Source organism: Andrographis paniculata, unplaced genomic scaffold (genome assembly GCF_009805555.1).
Source record: "Andrographis paniculata isolate CXL003 unplaced genomic scaffold, ASM980555v1 Contig57END, whole genome shotgun sequence".
NCBI lineage: Eukaryota > Viridiplantae > Streptophyta > Magnoliopsida > Lamiales > Acanthaceae > Andrographis > Andrographis paniculata.
Genome location: NW_026137592.1, coordinates 1592779 through 1613287, shown reverse-complemented (window position 1 = coordinate 1613287; position 20509 = coordinate 1592779). Strand labels below are relative to the sequence as shown.

General features: G+C 33.9%; 2 protein-coding genes, 1 long non-coding RNA gene and 2 other non-coding genes across 5 annotated transcripts; 3 read left to right on the top strand and 2 right to left on the bottom strand.

Moving 5' to 3' along the window:
• Positions 1 to 5254: 5254 nt before the first annotated feature.
• On the bottom strand, positions 5255 to 8840 carry LOC127257552 (uncharacterized). Its single transcript, XM_051284020.1, has 13 exons — positions 8674 to 8840; positions 8459 to 8546; positions 8204 to 8375; positions 8018 to 8108; positions 7142 to 7177; positions 6941 to 7039; positions 6524 to 6651; positions 6376 to 6424; positions 6199 to 6288; positions 6028 to 6081; positions 5886 to 5951; positions 5632 to 5729; positions 5255 to 5554 (listed from the first exon to the last, which is right to left on the bottom strand). The coding sequence occupies exons 1-13, from the start codon at positions 8749 to 8751 to the stop codon at positions 5491 to 5493; spliced, it is 1113 nt and encodes a 370-aa protein (XP_051139977.1). The 5' UTR covers positions 8752 to 8840; the 3' UTR covers positions 5255 to 5490.
• Positions 8841 to 9207: 367 nt separating this feature from the next.
• LOC127257566 (small nucleolar RNA Z161/Z228) lies at positions 9208 to 9306 on the top strand. Its single transcript, XR_007840015.1, has one exon. It is a non-coding gene; the product is annotated as a small nucleolar RNA Z161/Z228 (small nucleolar RNA).
• Positions 9307 to 9434: 128 nt separating this feature from the next.
• Positions 9435 to 9507, top strand: LOC127257570 (small nucleolar RNA Z105). Its single transcript, XR_007840018.1, has one exon. It is a non-coding gene; the product is annotated as a small nucleolar RNA Z105 (small nucleolar RNA).
• A 275-nt stretch (positions 9508 to 9782) lies between these two features.
• On the top strand, positions 9783 to 12586 carry LOC127257007 (uncharacterized). Its single transcript, XR_007839929.1, has 3 exons — positions 9783 to 9931; positions 11109 to 12067; positions 12172 to 12586. It is a non-coding gene; the product is annotated as an uncharacterized LOC127257007 (long non-coding RNA).
• Positions 9797 to 16520, bottom strand: LOC127257006 (putative E3 ubiquitin-protein ligase LIN-1). The gene is made up of 17 exons (XM_051283262.1): positions 15574 to 16520; positions 15410 to 15470; positions 14983 to 15336; positions 14829 to 14896; positions 14346 to 14748; positions 13395 to 14230; positions 12449 to 12593; positions 12076 to 12360; positions 11725 to 12034; positions 11541 to 11665; positions 11353 to 11472; positions 11138 to 11269; positions 10890 to 11012; positions 10696 to 10806; positions 10473 to 10616; positions 10114 to 10371; positions 9797 to 9940 (listed from the first exon to the last, which is right to left on the bottom strand). The coding sequence occupies exons 1-17, from the start codon at positions 16518 to 16520 to the stop codon at positions 9923 to 9925; spliced, it is 4440 nt and encodes a 1479-aa protein (XP_051139219.1). The 3' UTR covers positions 9797 to 9922.
• Between the last annotated feature and the right edge of the window lie 3989 nt (positions 16521 to 20509).

The window sequence follows — 20509 nt, the reverse complement described above, 5'->3', positions numbered from 1 at the left end:
CAAATTAAGGGCCTGTTTGTTTTGGTTCTTGATTTAGTGTTTCTGCTCTCAATCTCATAACGTGTGTCTGTATGTTTATTTTGGTTTAATTCTAATTTAAGTTTTATTCTAATTTGCATCCTTTAATTGAATTCGTACAATATTGATAGTTTTAAAATAAATTTAATATGTATGATCAAAAGAAAATTAATGTGTTTAAATTTTTTAAAAATTACCATAGCATTACATTTTATAATAAATAATTTTTTTATAATACAAATAAATAAGAAATACTTTTATTTATTTATAATTAATATAAATTATTTTTTTATAGAAAATAAAAAGTTTTAAATATAGAAAAACATATTTATTTATATTTTTTTAGAGAGAAATCAATGAGTTTTGATCCGGTTTTTCATAGATGTATATGTTTTGTTAATTAAATTGATTTATATTGATATTTATACAACTAGAACTCTTTTAATATGTAAAAAAATTTAATATTCGTTTTTTAGTCTCATGAAAGAGCAACTACAATATTTACAGAAATAAAAGTCTTATGCTTCTAAAAAAGACAGTTGTGTATTTAATTTTTGAGATTCCCTTAGAAAAACTTATCAATATATTATTCAAAATATTTTTTAATAAATGTTACAAAAAAAAAACCCAGTAATATATTCATTAAAATTCGAGTTCAACTTCAAATTAACATAAAAGCAACAAAAATAAATTCTACGATTAGGAACACTAGCTATGGATGTTTAATTGGCGCGCCAGTCGTTCATTGTTTGATCAAGAAGGGCTTGAGAGATTCGAGCATTGGCCCATTTTTTCCATGTATGACGGTTTCTTGCCATCAAACCCTATATAAAAACATGTAAATAAAATTTTAGATATATATGAATTTGAATACAATAATTATATAAGTATAACTTAAAATATAATAATTAGGTAATACTTACGTTAACTTCTACGGAGTGTGAATATTTGAGAGATTCTAAAATTGTTGGAATATCGTTCGTCAATACTTTAATCTGAAAATGTCAATAAATAAATTAATGAGTAATTATATTCTAAAATTAAAAGTGAACATATTTGTATGAAATAAATAAGGGTGTGTTCGTTTTGTGTGTTTTCCCAACATATTTTCTCAAAAAAAAATATATTACACCATATTTATTATTTTTATATTATCTACACAATTCCATAACTCACATAAAAAAAATACTTCAAACTATTTAACAAAACAAACACACCCAAAAAAAAATTAAAAATACATGGTATATATTGTATATATACTTACGTGATTGAAAGTTGATATCAATTCAATTGATATCCAGCCATTTTTATCCATCTTTGATCTCAAATAAATGTCCTTAGCCATATTGTCATCACTAAAAAAATAATTTAAAATTATCAAAATAATAATAATAATAATAATAATAATAATAATAATAATAATAATAATAATACAACGTACGAGAAATAATATTCGATTTGCTTTATTATTTTTTCCATCAAAAACTTCTCAACAATGACTATTGGCGGAGGTCGATGAACAGTTGGATGGACTTGATATGGACCCATTGTTTGTTGAGCAAAGTAATAATCTGAAAATAAATTAATGCAAAAGTAAATATATATATATATATAATATAATATAATTTGAAAAAAGTAAATAAATTTAAATATTTTGGATATACTTGGCATAAAAGGCGCTCTATAATTTATTATAGGCGGTTGTTGCATCGGCATCCATGGAAGAATCGGCGTCGGCCTCAAATTCACATTATTATAATAGGACGGACACCCATAGACCACTGGATTACTGCCCATATTGACATTCATAGGCTGTTGGGGGACAGTTAACACTGGTTGGACAGTAGATTTGATTATGGTTGGAGGAGCCATTGATGTTCTGCGCAATTAAAATTTGGAAGGGAATTAAGAGTATGTTTCTTTTGCTGTGGATCGAAAAATTTTGTTTAGGTTTGATATTAAAATAACGTATGATAAAATATTTTGTGAGAGGAAATTCATACAACAAAAGCCTGGAGTTTAGGATTAAAGAAACAAAGCTTTGATAAGGCTTCTGGAAGTGTTTGCGTCGTGGCTATCAAAGCTGGGAGGGAAAAGAGGATGCTCTATGGAAAGATTATTTACGAGAGATGAATTATGAAAGAATGAAAGTGGCATATTGGGGTATTTATAGGTTAGGAATTAATTAATGGCGCCAAAGTTTTAAATCTGTTAGGAGTTGTTATAACCGCAGGGGTAAGTTAGTTTAGTTATTTTAGTTAAGTGAGTGAGATTAATTAATTAATTTAGAGAGTTTGTTAGAAGAGTTTTCCCCATGAATTTCTTTGCGATGCGAGAGTATATATGTTGTTGGAGTCCTGCGTGGAAAGGCTCGATCGAGTCCTAATGGAATATTATATTTGAATGTTTTTTTTAATAATATTAAAAAGTGTAAGTGGTAAAACAATTTCGAATATATATATATATATATTTATAAAATTGACCACTCAAGATATTGTAAAATGAAAATAGGCTCTAATCTAATCTCTATACAATTATTTTTATTAAAATATTTTTAAGGGAAATTTTAGAAAAGATATTACAGATTTGAGAAATCTTGGCGGATATATATCTTACATAGTCTATAAATACTACGTCATTAATCCCACCTTAATTCAGTTCATCATTCATAGTTAGTTTTCGCGTCTGCAATCCTCCCTCGGCCTTCTCAATTCCCCTTCAAGTCTTTCGACGGCTTTTTGTTTTCCTAACTTACGGATCTTAATCGCGACATTCGCTACTGCAGTTAGTTTGTTTGCAGAACATCAATTAATGTCTTCTTCTCCAACAATGATTCAATCTACTGTCGGGACAACCTCAATTGTTTCATCGCAGTATATGAATGTTAATGCTGACAATTATAGACCGATCTATGGCTGGCCGTCTTACTGTAATAATATGAATCAGGCAGCGATGCCGTTTCTTCCATGGACGTCGCAGCAGTCGCCACCTGTGATAGACACGTATTGTTGTTGGTCAGCGCCTTTGATTCCAGGTATATCCAAAATATTCATATTTATTCTCTCCCTCTAAATTTACTTATTTTATTAGCAAAATATTATACAAATATAAGGATATTTTTAATAGTATATTTTTATTGACTTTTTAATAATTTTTTATATTATTTTATATTAAAATACTATTATTTTTAATTTATTTTTGTCAAAAAAAATTGCATAAACTTTCGAGAGAGTATTTTTATTTTCAGGTTTTATATTTTATATTATATTTACTTTTGCATTTATTTATTCTTAGATTACCGTTGCAATTATACTCAACATACAATGATTCCGACACAAGTCTATCCGATTGCTCCATTTCCTCGGCCTATGGTCTTTATTGAAAGGTCCTTGATGGAGAAAATAATAAAACAAATGGAATATTATTTTTCGTAAGTTGCATTTATTATTATTATTATTATTATTATTATTATTATTTTTTTTTTTTTTATTTTTTATTTTTTATTTTTGATATATTTAATTTATCTTCTATAGAAACGACAATATGGCTAAAAGCATTTATTTAAGATCAAATATGGATAAAAATGGTTGGATATCAATCGAACTGATATCAACTTTCAATCGGGTAAGTATATATACAAATATATATATAATTCACTTTCAATTTTAAAGTTATTCACTAATTTAACTCTTTTGGATTTTTCAGATTAAAGCGTTAACAAATGATATTTTAATAATTTTAGAATGTCTCAAATATTCACACTCGGTAGAAGTTTATGTAAGTATATATACCTAATTGTTATATCTTAATTATTTTGATTTATATTTATTTGATTGTTGTATTCAAGTTTATATATATTTATAATATTCTTTCTATTTTTATAAAGGGTACGATGGCAAGAAACCGTTATTCATGGAGAAAATGGGTCAACGCTCCCCGACTCCAACTTCTTCATCAAGGAATGAACTACGGATATGCCAATTAAGAATCTAGAGACTAGAGCAATGTTCCTAATTGCGGAATGAATTAATTCTTTTATTGATGGTTATGATTCCTTGTCCAATCATTTTTTGGGAAATTTTTATCATATTTTTGAATAATATAATATTATTAATGCATAATTAATTTGGGATGTTTCGCTTTTATATTTCTAACTGTTAATAACTAGCAATTTAAGTATTTTTAAAAATGTTTCCAATTTAATTATCAATTTAATATTTTTTGTCCAATAATTTTTATTTTTTTTAATCGTATTCTCAATATATATAATATATATTTTATTTATTATTAAAAATTAACATTCAAAATAAAATATTATTTTTTATATTACACAATTTTATATATCTTATTTCTTTACTTTTTTAAATATACAATTAATTATATATAAATATGTTAAATATAAATATATTTAAAATAATTTTTAGGAGAAAAAATAAAGTTTTATAAATATATTGAAAATAAAAGTTTATTTGTATTTTATTTGAAACAAAAGTTATTATTATTTAATCAATATATAAAAACTATTTTCTTTGGCAATATGGCACACTTAAAAAATTTAAATTTAAAGTGTCCCACCTTATCAAGGTCCATCAAGATTATAAGTATCATATATCTACTTTGTACATCGCTTATTTATTTATTAATCTTGTGCTTACACAAAATCACATATTATCCAACGGTCTGAGTATATAAGAATATATTAAAAATTAAATAAAAAAACAAGTATATCACATACAAGTATATAAGAATATCACATACAAGTTTGTTTGGGAGTTCAGATTTTGAGTTGAAAAAAATTTTGAATTTAAATAGTTATATAATATGATATAAATAGGTATTGATGTGATATTTTGAATGTAAAATTGATTTTTAATATAGTATAAAAAATAAAACATAGGTGTTTGATTTGACGTTTTGAAAGAGAAAAAATGGGATGAATAGTGAAAATCTAATCCAATCCCCCAAACAAACATGTATTTGTGTTACATGTATGTGTGTTTCTTTAGCCATCAAACCCCACATTTAAATTATTTGAATTTTGCATTTCCGATAAAAAATACATTTATTTTTTTCCACAAAATATTTCATAATACATTATTTTAATACCAAATCCAAACAAAAATTTCTCAAACCAAATGAAAGGAAACACACTTAATTCAAAACAGAAAATATAAAAACCAAATAAAAGAATAAAATTCAAAAGCTAGCAACAATTCTAACAAACTTAAGCAACCAATTTGTTTCCCAAATCTTTACAATAGCAATTCTTTTTTTTTTTTTTCCTTTTCTTTCTCTCAAAAACCACAGAGTTTTTCTAGCATATTAAGCCTACAGCGCAAATTGTTTCATACTAAAGAATTTCGGGTCTTTTTCACTTCGAAATGCACAAAAGTACATAGCATATAGCATGCCGGCTTTCTCCAAAGTCAAAAAGGCGATTTTAGCAATTTAATTCGAATTTGCAGCGCCTGATCATTGTTGATTCAACTGATTGCATTGCTTCTTGAAGTTCAAGCACTCTTCGGCCAGGAAGTCGCTGCAACAAAAATTATAGGTAGGCATGTTACTCAGGTGCGACGATTTATTGGGCATAAGGAAAATTGTGTGGCTTACAAGATACGTTCAGCCATTTGTGATGGCTCCCATCTCGGGCTCCATGGGTAATTGTCCATAGTAGGCGATTTCATGGGAGCGCCATGAGAATTGAAATGCTGCATATGTAAAATGGAGATAAGGTGAATGCATGTGGATTATTGGACAAGAATGTGTACAAAAATGCAATCCATGTTGCGTGCGCTTATTTTGCTAGATTTGGCTAATTAAGGAAGCTTGGATCATACAAGGTCAGTGAATGATTCGATTCTAACCTGAGAACTCTGAAGAGTTAAAGCTGGCTGCTGCTTCGGGAACTGAAGAGAGAGGGAAATGTGGACCTGGCCGAGCAAAATTGTGAGAAAATGTATTTGGGGAATTCCACACAGAATGATGGTTACAAGAAAATATAGTTACCAGAAAAGTGAAAACCCCAGAAGAAGCTAAGAAGGTTGCCCTCCTGCAAAAGACCTGTAAAACAAATGGAATTTGAAGAAGATTCTTGTTACCAAATCGATATGTACATTAAGAAATAACTAACAAAGAAGTCGAAAACGGCAGCGAAGGCACAGGGAAGTTGGAACAAACCTGATCAGCTTCAATTGGCCTTCCAAAATGAGACGCCAAAGCCACGATAAACTTCCTTCGAGTTTCAACAGACGCAACAGCATCTCTAATCTGTGACGTAAGAACCATACTGTAAATGAACTTAACTTTGGACCAATATATATTTTACGATCACAAGTGTGGAAAGTTATAGCAAACCTGATTTTCCAGCATCTCCTCTAAAGTGACAAGATATTCAGCTGTGCACCTGCAGGAGAGAGGTAGGGAATATGCCAGCACAGTTTAATTCACGAAAAGCTCAATTTTCCAAAACATTAAACGTTAATTTATTTAAAGATACACTTACATTTCAGGCAACCATTGCTGAAGCTTGAAATCCTCAATAGAAAACAAAGCTTTCAACTCCACAGAAGAAATTAGCTTTAGACGAGGGGGTGGAGGAGAAGAGTTCTTTTTACCGACTGGAAAGATAACCTGCAACAATTTAAATGTATATAAAGACTTGTGTCCGCACTTGCTGATATTCTTGCTCAATTTATGTATTTGAAACAACACATAGGTAGACACGTTCCTTTCTTAATTATGACATTTATGAGAGTATGTCAATTTCAGTATAAGATCTCTTCCATCATTTCAATTATAGGTTTTACATTAAATTAGATTCATGCTTTAGTTAATTGTACTATTGCAAGCTGAACACCATAGTTCGAAGCTCAATTCATTCAATAATGCCAGCCATCTTTTGTGTTTTTTTAAAACTAACCTGCAAGTATATCTTCTGTGGATGCTTCCAGGAAGATGCAACAGCCAATTTATTCAAATCCATGTCCAATAAGGGAATTGCAAATTTAACCTCTTCGGGCTACACTACATTTAAAAGGACAAAAACATAAGATAGTTACAACTCATAGCAAACTCAAACAGTCAAATGCGAGCATTAGGGTCACCAAGAGGTTTTAATTACCTTTTCTGTGCCTGCACTCATATACATTTCAATTCCCTGTGCATAGAAGTATTAAACTGATAACAATTAATAGGGCCAAAATGTACATACAAAAGTAACAAAGAATGAATATATGCAATAAAATCCAGATATCCCAAATTAATGCACATAAATAACAAAAACAGTGAAATCCAATATTGATAACACATTGCAAAAAACAAGAACAATATTCCTTCTAGATAACTAACAAAATGCCAAAAATGATGTTGAAGTTTGTTTAACACTTCCATTCAATTAAGTCCGTTAAAGAAACGACAAACTTCAAGCAGATTAAGTCAGTAGTGGCTGCAATCTCTTGATTCCTTGCTGATTAAAGGCACATGCCATGGCATGGCATGGCATGTTATTAATATGAAATATCATTAATATGTGAATATATATATATATAAATATATATTTGCATTGACAATTCTGTCACAAGATCCTATTTTATATCTTTAAAAGTGAAAATACACATTATACAAACAATACTGTACTGAGAAAATAAATAAAACACTTAATCAGAGGCACAGACCTCTGTGCACGTGGTAACAGCCGACCTCGCCATACATATTGGCACAAATAATTTTGCACCATATATAATGCATCATTAATTCATTACGGGGTATATAAACATGATACTATGTACCCCCATCGTGGAGACACGCATCCTCTAACACACATTTAAGACAAAAACCATAATCTGACACATTGCAAGAAAGGCATGCTTGCATGCCTAACCATAACACAGGCCAATACGCTCTAAGTTCAATTCAGTCATAAATTTCTTATTGACAACGGATGATAAAAGTGCTCGAGAACGTCAAGTTGTATAAGCCCATAGGGAGGCACACTGACCTCTCTATAAATCAATGTACTGATTTCGAATTTCAATCTATCATCATCAACTTCTCCAATGCGTCTTCTTTGGTATGCAGTATATGCATCCCTAGGACATAAAATTAAAGCTAAAGTCATAAACCAGAATGCTCTTCCCAAATTATGATCGGATATAATAAAAAAGAATAGCGGACACTTTCATACCTAAGCTCAATAACAAGAGATAACAACCGAGAAGGATCTCTGCTGTTCCAATCACTCAAGCTGTTTTTAGATGATTTTTCAGTACCAGAAAACGGCTGAAAACTTTCATCCTCTGGTCCAAAAATTATATCAGGAGCGGCCAATGGATACATGGCATTATATATAATATCCCCTGATTTCGCCGTGAAAAGCATGAATTAGAAAACTACACAGAGAGACACAGATTAAACTCACAACATAAAATTGAACACTCACATTTGATATTATCGAGGCAGTACGGAATGACTAGAGTGAAGCGATCACATAAGGAAGGGTTTTTGTTGCCGGACCACATTCGCTCAACCTGCAACAATTTTTCTCCTCTCATTTCGAATCAAAACATCTCATTCCCACACAACCCTAAAACGTCTCAGCTACGCACAAATCGGACCGAAAATGTAAATTTTCACCACTGCTTACTCCGATCATACCTTGACAGAGAAAGGACAGTGGCTAAGCAAATAGTTGAGCTGCGCGGCTATGAGCGGCGGCACGTTTTCCGTCACCATACCTGCGGCCTTGCGGTGGATCAAGTAGAACCTGCCAAGCTACCCAAGTTTGAACTGCTGAAGACCGAAATGGCAGTAGATATTTGATAATCTCAAAATGGGTTTCAAACTTTATTTGGTCTCAATATTTATAGTAGGCCCATATTATTATGGGCAGGCCCAAAAGGGGTAGTAATGGAATTTCACACTAAAATGAAACCCTAACTACTGCCGCAATGGCTTCCTATTTAAACGGGTTGCTACTTACGTCCTACCCTGCCCTGCCATCGAATTGCAGAAGAGAATTTTCATAGTTGTCTCTCGGTCGTCATCGGCAGAGCTGCGATCATCTAATTATTGTTCGTGTCCTGAATGTAGCAGGGGTTATTGCTCGGATTCGATTCTATTTTCTCTTTTTTTTTCTTGTTTTTTTTTTTTTTTTTGATCTGTTTTTGTTGAATTTGTTGAGTTAACCGCCGACAGAGGATGATTTTGGATTAGCAATCTCACGACGGTCGTCTGAGGCGCGCATTTGTGCCGGCTTTGATGTTATACTGATCCGATTTTCTGATGTCTTCTATATCATTTTCCAATTCTCTGTGTTTGTGTGTATACGTATGCTTTTATTCTTCAGGAAACTTATGCACTTTTGAAAGGTCGATTGTACATTTCAAGTGAGGTTATGTGTAGAGTTTTGAAAAGGATAAGCATAATGAGGATACACTATAAATTTTCCGATTTAGATATGAAGGAATATTTACCTCCTACTCATTCTGAATGCTTCCTTTTCATTCCAAAATTTAATTTCCTTAAAAGAATTTTCAATTTTAGTTTATCTGAAGCTTTTAGTTTTTTTCAAATCATAGGTTTAGCTGATGTTCTGCACCATGAGGAGAATTTATACATGTAGAATGAGATCATACGATGATTCATTCCAAGTAACTAACAAGTCCTTTTCATTCTGAGTGCTAGAACAGTATCTAGTTTATAAATTTCTGCTCTGTTCTATAGTTTATAACGGGGCTGGAGTTTGACTCTCTGGCAATTAAATTAATACAATGCCTTTGGGATGAATGCAGCACCCTATAATGACCCTTCTTCTTCTGCTGAATTCAGGTAATCTTTTGACAGCTTTATCTGATCATTCGGGTGGAAAACATCAATTGTGGTGGGACGAAGTTGATATATAGTCTTAATCAAGGTTCCAAACCTGCAGTGCATCAATTCATGGAAAAATCAGAAATATAAATGCTTTTTTCTTGGGGATTTTGATGTGATCCACTAAATTATTTATAAGATTCAAATAAATCTTTGTTGGAATCAGACAATCAGTTATAAGTACGTAATGAGTAACAGAATCAGGATGAACATGTGAGTAGGTACCTGTAATCTGCCATTAGAGGTTCCTGCAAAGAACCTGTGCCCATCCCTGTCGCAGGCAGTGCCTGTGATTCTTGGACAACTCCCTCCTGATGTTCCAATCTTCATGCAACCAAGTTTTTTGAATCCTTCTTTCTCCCAAACTTCTATGCTTCCACATTTTGTGGCTGTAAATAGGAAGTCATTGTTCACATTTGCGTGCTGAACGTCCAGACCTGTGGCCAATGATCCTACAATTGCCCTGCTTGAAAGTTTAAATGCCTAGCATATGGAAAATGTGTGGAGATTAAACCGATGATAATGCTCAATTTTGTGTATATATATAATCTGTTAAGGTTTTTGGTTTGAATGAGCATTTGTACCTTTCCTGCTATACCATCAATCAATGATCCGCATGCATAGAGAATATTGTTATAAATCTGAACTGAATAAATTGTTTGTTTGCCTAATAACTTTTTGGCACCAGAGTAGAATGTAGATGAAGTTTGTGTTCTCAAATCCACCTCCTGTTTATTGTTTGATATAATAAAAGTGTCACCAATAGTTAGCAATGGAAAATAACTGTTGATTTATTTAGACACTAGCCTGGATTGTGTAACTTGAGCAGCCACAGTAGAGATTGTCATTGTTGAGCACCATGCACTTAACTTGCTTGTTGAAGTTTATGCTTTTGGGACTTCCAGTCCAGTTGTAAACCTGTGAATGCAATGCTAATTGCTAAGTCTTTGTGTATATGTATCGGCAAAAAGGTTAGTTAGCATGTTTAGTATGCCGCAAACCTTTAAACCGTATCCTTGAGATGAGAAACATGCTGTGTTTGCGTTAGCTGCCAGAACATGTACTGCTTCTTTTACATCATGAACTTGAATGCAATGGATTTCGTCGTGTCTGATTGACCAAACCTGTGAATGGAATTATGCTTCGGCTCTTTATTTTTATGGGTGAGATTGTATTCCTAAATGTTGGCTCTGCTAATGTATGTGTCCAACTCTTTGCAGTGTCTGAGATATGTAACACGACGACATACCCGGATGGTTTTGTCCAGAGATCCAGTGTACAGCTTGTCGTATGTAGGTGAAATGCAGAGGCACGTGACAGCCTTAGAGTGTTCGCGGGCTTCTTGTATCAGCCGGGGAACTCTTTTGTCAGTGTCCCAAACCTCCACACAGAAAGAAAACCTGCTGTAAATCGAAGGTTTCTTGCTAGCTATGGAGATTGCTTGGGATCTTGTTGAAAGCTTACCTTAATAGTTCCATCAGAATGGCTGGAGATCAACCAGTTTCTTACATGAAGTAATGACAGAATTTCTCCATTCATGGACACGTCCAGCTCGGGCCCTTCGACGAATGACCATAGCTCAGCCTGCAGATCATAGAGTCAGTGCCAGTGAAAAAATCGAAGAGAATTCATCGTGCCCAGTCGCAACTCACAGCATCAAGCGACTGCGACTTCATCAGTGCTTTTATTACATCGTGTGCTACGGCGCAGCTCTTCTTAAGCCTCCTCAAGGTTTTCCAGACGCTTTTGGCGCACGCCGTGATCTCAGTCTGCCCATCTAAAATGCGGAGCTTGTTCGTTACTAAATCACTGAAAGTAAAACACAGAAGACACTACCTTTTTCGCTGATGAAGCCTTTAAGAGCAAGGGCTGCCAAGATCTTCTCTTCCACATTCCTCGACGACTGCAGCACGTTTATGAACTCGTCGAGCAGAAACTTACGGGCGATTACCCGCCCCCCGCAGTCGGGAAGTTTATACAGCATGTGCACAAGCCATGTTGCTATAACTAGACAAGATCTTGCTATCTCAATTGAACTGCTCCTGAAGCATTCCTTCAATGCTTTGAAGATTACGCCTTTCTCGTGGCTCGAAAGCACGAAGGCCATTCTCTTCTCCCAAATCCTCGACGCATTTTCGTCTTCCCTCTGAAATTAATGATAAACCATGAGAAAATACTGGTAAGAACACATGTAATATATTTTGTAATACATATGTAGACGCGCACTGTCTCGGCTTCATATTCTGCTGATTCATCCGTGCTAATTGTTGTCGTGGAATGCAGGTCAAACCCGGCTAACTTTAGCAACCGGGCTTCAATGTCCAACTTCCTTGAGGATTTTTTACGCCCCAAAAGTGACGAAAATGCTCCAAGGGCTGTAACTTGGGAAGTCGGGAAGTCGCTTCTCTGCAGTGCTTCTATGAATGCATCCATGGCTTCTTCCCGGTAAATACTCATCTTCCTCGGCGCAGCCTGAGATGCGAAAGATTTAAAATTGATCGCGGGTTGTTCGTTTGTTTTGTCGTTGGTTGAAGAGATGCTATGAGAAATGAAAACAAACCAAGAGATCTAGCTGTAGAAGAAGTGTAGCAGTGGCAAGTTTTTGATCCATTGGAGACATCTGTAGATGAACCAATAGGCTGTGCATTGTGCTGAATGTTCCTTCTTCCTTAATTTTATGCAATATTTGGTTGCTCAATGTCCTCCTGTGAAAAATGCATACATGAAATGAGTTCGAAATCTTAGCTTATAAAATTTTAAAAACATAATAAAATTTAGCAAATGAATATAGAGTGTGTTTGTTTTATGTTTTTAGGAGGAGGTTGGATTTGTTTGTTCTTATTTCAAATACAAAATATCATATTAAAAATATATTTAAACAAAAATTTAAATAAAAATCAAAATGAAACAAATTTAATACTTTCTTTATTTCAACTGAAAAAGCGATATTCAATTAATATTTTTTTAAAAATAATGTCAAATTTTTAAAAAACATATATGCGCATGTAAAGGAAACTTTTATTTCTCATTAGAAAAATCACAAAGAATACCTTGTTTATATCATTCAAGAGATCCCTACTTTATTACATAATATAATAAAAGTAACAACCTTTAACTAACTCTTTTATCATTTTATTATCTTAATTGTCTTTAGGCAAGCTAGTTTTAGTGAAAAAATTTTGAATTTTAATTCGGAGATGCCTAGCTCATAGGAAGACACTGTCTGCAAGGTGGCATGGATTTTTATGTTTTTAATTTTTTTTTCTTTTGTCTTTTTTTTTGTAAAAATTAAATATTTTCAATAAAAATTTGAAAATTAAATTATTTCTTAAAAAATAAAAATTTGCTTTGCCAAAAGTGACATGTAGGCATCTCCGGGGCGGCTGAACAGCAAAAATTGCAAAAATTTTCTACTTACGAATTTAATTTGCAACTTTCTACTTACGAATTTAATTTGCAACATGCCCGTTTGAGGACTAAAAAAATAAAAGATTATGGCAACTTACCTGCTAAGTCGAACCAACTCAGTCAGAAACTCGACACAAACGCCTCTCACACCATCGTCCCCGCCATGAAACAACTCAAGAACATGCCACAACTCGATTCTTCCCGCCACAAACTCCCTGCATTTCACATCACTTCTCATGCACCAAAGAAGAACCACAACGATCGACTGCCTCCCATCGTCATCAACTCTGTCGAGGCAGCTCATCAATGCCGGAACTCCATTCTCTTCTACAACCTTAACTGCACCACCCAATGCATCGCCGTCATCTCCGACGACGATTTGCCGAAGCAACTCCACAGCAGCAACTTTAGGCGACAAAGGATAGTGAAAATCGCCGGCGCCGCAGTCTTGATTTTTGTTCGATATTATGCAGATTAGCGCCGCAACCAAGTCCTGGGAAGACAGAAGAGCCGCCGATGGCCGGAAAAGGTGCAAAAGCACGGCAGCTTCGGGGAGTCCCTTCTTCAGTAAATCGACCAAGCAATAGAAATCCGAGTCCACATTTGTAAGAAGATCGGCAACATGATTTTCGGAGCATATCAGCTTCGATAGGATGTGGATTGCTGTCCGGAGCACATCCTTGTTGAGCGACGCAGAGAGTATTTCCATGAAGCCATTTACGATTGCTGGCGATGATAAATAGGAGTGGATGCTCGAGCCAACATTCGAATCCTCCCATGTTTTGAATATCGTTAGAACAGCCCCTTCGCATTCTGTTAAATCTTCGGAGTTGCATAAGCATAGAACATAGGGGCTCAATGCATTGATCAGCGAATCGATCGAAGCTTGAGATCTTGCGCTCGTCGGCGATTGTTGAGGATTTGAATACGGCGCCTGTTGAGATCAACATACGTTACGATAAAACAAGCAAAAGGAAACAAAAATAGCAAATTCGAGTGATCTATTGTAAGTTTCAAGTAGTTAAAGTCACTTTAGCAGCTGTTGTTACCTGTTGAGGTTTGTGATCATCTCCAATACTAATGTGATGATCAGATGTTCCGGAGACAGCAGATTCGGATCGAATAGGATAATTTCTTGGTGTCTCAACGAATGAATATTCTTGGGCGAGGTCGGGATGCTGTTCTTTCCAAGATGTGATTAATCTCTTCAGGACATAGTTTGTTTTCGGCAGCGAAGCTGCCGAGAGAGGCTGCCGTGTGATCGGGCAGGTCGTGTTCCCTCTATTCACCCATTCCTGAATCGCTTTCCTCTCGTAGGTCTGCCCGGTTTCGAGGGTGACGGGGTCGTTGAAAAGCTGGCCTGTAATCGGACAGACAAAGTCTTTCGGCCTCGACAAGGCATCCGACACCGGAGAAGATGTGTAGCTCGGGCATCCATCATCCACATTCTTCCTGCGTATACAATTTACGACGAAATTAAGCTTTCATGGAATGGAGAAAATGGAATGCTTACTGAAGGATATATAACAAACCTCTTTTCGAATACTTGTCTCACAGAGTGCACACAATCGACGTCGTTCTTCACAGTCTTTAATCGTCCCTGAATGACATCGATGTCGATTTCAGCACAAGCCCGAAAACATAAAATGAGATGTTAACCAGAACTGATTACAGATTGAAACTTACTCTCGAATCGACTTCAGAATCGGTTGAGTTAATGCTTGAGAGTGGAGAAACAGGTGTTGAGTTGGAGATCAAGGGATCCGAGGCACGAGACGAGAGAAGGCGAAGTATTTTCCCGCCATCTGTCGCAGGTTTCGGAGATAGTTTCTTCATAGGAGTTGCAGGAGAATACACTGGTGAGCTATTCGGAGAAGATTGTCGGAAGCCGGTGAGGTGTATCCCTTCTCTGCTGCAAGATGTTTCCTCCTTTGGTATGGCGTTTCCATAAGAGACAGCTGCTCTAGATTCATTCTCCTTTTCGGCCTTAATAGCTTCCATGAATGAATCAGGATCTTCACAGTCCTCAGCGATTTCTTCCTGAGGATCGAAGTAATTAACAGTGAGTGATTTCGGAGAACGCAACCATATCGAAGATCTGAAATAGCCTTACCGGCATCTCCGAGTCAGCAGAAGCTTCAAGATTCTCATAGGCTGTCGGTGTCGCCTCCAATCTGATGAAGATGAAGATGAAGAACGATGAGTTGAGACTATAGACTTCTTCCCTTTTCAATTAGTATTTGATTCAGAAAAACATGTGATAGAGAAATCACAAACCTAAAGGTGTCGGTCGGATTCTTTCTTGATTTCAGGACAGGGGAAAAACCGGCGCTTGTAGGCAGGATTGGCCCGAACTTCACATAATCTGGAATCGACCGGCTACTGAGGTCGTGCAGTGGAGTAACCGGTGGCTCTACAATCGGCAGCATCGGCATTGCCTTCCTGCTAGTGGCAGAATCATACCTCATACAATCCTTGTAATATTTTGCATAGAGCTTTGTATTCTCATCCAAAGATTGGCCATAAAGATGCTCAAGCTGCTGAATTCTCTCAGCTTGCTTAGGTCTCACAGACATGATCAAAGATTCGTTGAAGTACTGATCAAAATCCATGGTGAATGATAAGTCAGAGGAGTCGGGGATGACATCCATCAGTATTCTTCTCCTTCCCTCGGAGTACCAGGCGACGACTGAGCTCATTTGGGGGAGGAAGATGGATTCCCAAAGCTCAGGAGCAAAATCGATCCGTGAAAAGAAAGGATCCACGAAGAACATCTCCAGAATGTGAAGCACTGCGGTCTGAAAGTCGTGGCGTAGTACGGAGAGGTAGGAGAGGTTTAAGTGCGCCCACGCCGAGAGGTAGAAGTTGGGGACACCCGCTGTTTTGTGGTTAGAGTTCAACATGGCACAAAGTTGTAGCATCTTCTCTGCATAATCGAGACGTGCCATTCTAGTTTCTGCATTGGATGTGTTGATTGCCTCTTCGAGGGCTTCGATTCCCCAGTCTAGATTGGCAAGAACTGCTTGATCGGAGTAGGGAACTTCTACAATGTCATTGCAAGGATTGCCTTCTCCCTCAGCTGCTAATCGTTCCGCACAATGCTCTTTCTGCTGCAATCGATGATCCTTATCGACCAGTCTAGCTTCAATGAAGCTCCTGACTGCTGCAGTTAGTGATTCGACCATGTCGTTTTGTTCCATCACAAAGCTGTGATTACCTACCATAGACAATATTGATTCACATCAATAGCACAAACAACTTATGATATGAGCATACACTGAAAATTGAATTATCGGATGTGAATTGCAGAATAGATTAAAATAGATATTCCCCATCAATGGAACCTAAAATGTCATCTGCTTATGCATCATACTATCGAGTATAACAAAACAGCGGCAATAAGCAGCATTGATGAACAATAAGAAGAAATAAGAATCAATCGCAAAACTCACTACAGTCAGGCACGTTAGCAGCTTCGAATCATCATCTTCAAATGGCGAAAACTCGAACAGAGGAATTCTCGAATCGGAGCTTGGAATTGTTGAACAAGCAAATGAAGGTTTGCCTTCCTTGAATGGAAGCTGCTTCAAACAGAAACAAAAACAACAAAGATTATTGAACTAGTTTATTCATCGAATAACGACAAACAGTGCTTCTGCAAGCATCACATAAAGTATAATCAACCAGCATATTGTTTAAACCAGTGGGTCCTCGGAGACTAATGAACAGGGAATCCATGCCGGCTACAGCCGGTCGACAGTAAATTGAAATTAAATTGTTCATAGAAACATCATAGAAATGGTTGGAAATCATATAGCATATAATATATGTATATATATAATATATTTGGATTATCGATGCTTGTCACATCAGAGGAAAAAGAAATTCGCGACGAAGTAAACTTGGTTTGAATTCCTGAGGCAATTTGTGCGTTCGATAATCATTACACACAAAAGATTATTCAACTAGCATGCCGTTTAGCGCTTCAGTTATTTCAGTTTAACACGCAATCGCATGGCAAAAGAAAACCCCTAATTTTTTAAGTCGTGATTTAAGAATAGAGAAAGAAAAGGTGCAAGATAGACAAAATTGTGTGACATAGATTTTGCTTCAGCATACCTTTTCGCATGGTGAATTTGCGCCGGCACCGACCAAGGCCCCGGACGCCGGCGAGGAGCGACTTCACCGGAGGAGAATCCATTTCCGGTCTTGTTCTGATAGGGCTTGGGCTCCATCAAGTATTTAACCCACTTTTAATTAACTATTGGGCTTTATAGGCCCGTTGAAACTCTTTGGCCCAAATATTAAAGAGATCACGTGACGCTCTTAGGAGTATAACTTTTCAAACTTTTTTCAATTTATTACATTATTGTATTAACAAATATTAAATCAAAATATTTATTTTTAATTTTTATATTATATAAAAAATTAATTTTATATTAAAAAATCGTGTCAATTACCAAATATACATTTGAATTTATTTGTAGCATAAGTTGCTCTTGGTTGTAAGTTTTGTTAGATTCTTTACCCAAAAAAAAAATATATAATATAATATTTATTTTTTATATTATATTAAAATTTAATTTTTTATTTAAAATATTATATCAATGTCTATTATATAATATTAACAAATTATTTCAATTTAATTTTTTGTAATTTAAAATTCAAATTCAAGATTTAAAATTATAATTAGATACACCCATAACCCGTTTATAGAATAAATATTTTATATTTAAACAATTAAAAATAAACATTGAAAGTACATAAATATATATATACTTCCTCCTTCCTATTGAAATGTTATCATTCCAAAACAAGATTATCATTTCCTAATTTAGTAATTATACTATCTACCTCATATAATAAATATCCTTTCAACTTACAATATATTACACAAATATCGTTACTTTTATACTACACCATACTAATATGGTATTTTTGTCTTTATTATTATAATCCAATATAATACTAATATTAAAAAATCTACTTGCAAAAAGCAAACGCCACCCTTCTTACGGGACGGAATGAATATATATATACTATCTCTCTCAATTTACTTTTTGCATATTAATATTTAAATATTAATTATCTCTATTGGTGTCTTATAATACTAATATAATGATATTTATAAAAAAAAAATTATACAAATATAAACACATTTTTAATATTAAAAACAATGACGTCAAATCCAAATAGATAGATTGGTTGTGGACGGAGGTAGTATATACTCCCTCCGTCCAGCTAGAAAGTATACACATTTCTATTTTGGGACGTCCAATTACAAAGTAAATATTTTATTAAATACCTTACTTTTTTTCACAAATACCCTTACTTTACATCACATCATTACTTTTATATCAAAAAGCAAGGGCAAAAATGTTATTACACTACTTTTAACTACCCACTATAATTAAATAACTATTATTTTTTAAACACCGCGCCAAAAGTAAATGTATACTTTATCCGTGGACGGTGGGAGTATTTTTTAAAAGTAATAATACATGAAGGGTATCAAATAATAATAGTCACAATACATAATATAATTGATATTTAAGATATAAAATATATTAGCATGAATGCATAATATATATATATATATATAGTGCGTACTAATAATTTATATAAATATAGCATATGACATACTTAATAATCAACAAATGCTAATTAACTCTCATTGAATACTAATTTCCGTGTAAACCGAGTCATAGGTCATATATATGAATTGTAGCCAAGCACGGCCTATTACGAAGTGTAAATTAATTACATAATTATAATATATATATATATAATCAAAATTGATACTTATATTATAATCATTAGCGCTAATTAAAAACTATTTGAGTGGGTCCCGCTGCTAAGCTTATCCATGAGCCAATCAGATGCCGACACGCAACAATTGCCACGACATCACGGCACGATTAATCTCTTAAGCACGCACGTACACACTACACAAACATTTATTTATTAAATAAATAAATTCCTTTATTTTATCGTGTATTTATTTATTTAAGGGAAACATTTCTTTGATTCCCATTCTTCTGACCCTTTCAATTCAAAGATGGGCCCCACTAATAAATCTGCGCGAGTGAATTTACAAATATGTCCTTGGTTTTATTTCGTTTACATCCAGAAAATAATTATTGGATTTATTATAATAATTAGTCAACATTACAGGTGTTGCTTTATACGGTTCGTATCCGTATAATTATTAAAACAACCGACATAATTCCTACAATTTGTCTTAAGCTGCAATAAATTACATAAAATGTTAATACTCTGTACGTCCACTAAAAATAGCTCATTTGAATTTGGCACGAATTAAAAAAAAAAAATGAATATTTTATTGAAAATGATATGTAGTTTGGAGTATTTTTGAAAATTTGTTTAGAAATGAAAAAATAGTGTAATAAAGTTAGTGATATTTGTTGTAAACAAGTGTTGAATGAAGGGTAAAAATTAAATAGTGATTTATTGACTTTGTCAAAATTAGTAATACGATAAATTTGACTGATAGAGGAAGTATTAGATATATGGATTTTTATGTTTTTATTATTAGGTATGGAATTATATGGGCATTACATATAGTAATGTCTTGTTTGTTTGAACTGTTGAATGCGAGTTGATATATGTTGTATATTTTCATAAGTGGATCCATATTGGGGTAAGGGCTTCCTACTACTTTCTGGATTTACACTTACACCCATCATATTTTAAAATTAAAATATTAAGTAATTAAAATTGAGCAAACACATCCAAATGTTATTTCAAAATTTTTAAATATTAGGGGTGTGTAAACCCACAAAGTGGTACTTGCATGGTGATTTTTTGTGAAATGATTGTTATATGCATATTTTGTATAGATAGTTTATATATATATATAATTATATTGAATTGTGGCTGAAATTTGTCAATGATGACTTGCCGAATACGTATATGTCAAAATAGATGCTAATTGGTTCAACATCCTCAAAGAAATGATAAATTTTTATTTGAGTAGGACTAAACTTGATAAAAAAATTTAAATTGAATCAAAATTGAAAATTATGATATTAATAACACAAAAAATTATTTTTGCTCAAAAATAAAATAAGAATGCAAAATAGAACCTGAAAGCAGCAGTTGAGAACTTTTTCTTCATTCTTTTCCCCTGTTTATGTTTTTATTTTTTTGTTACTTCCCACTTCATCAATTACATAATGTAATTAATTAACTT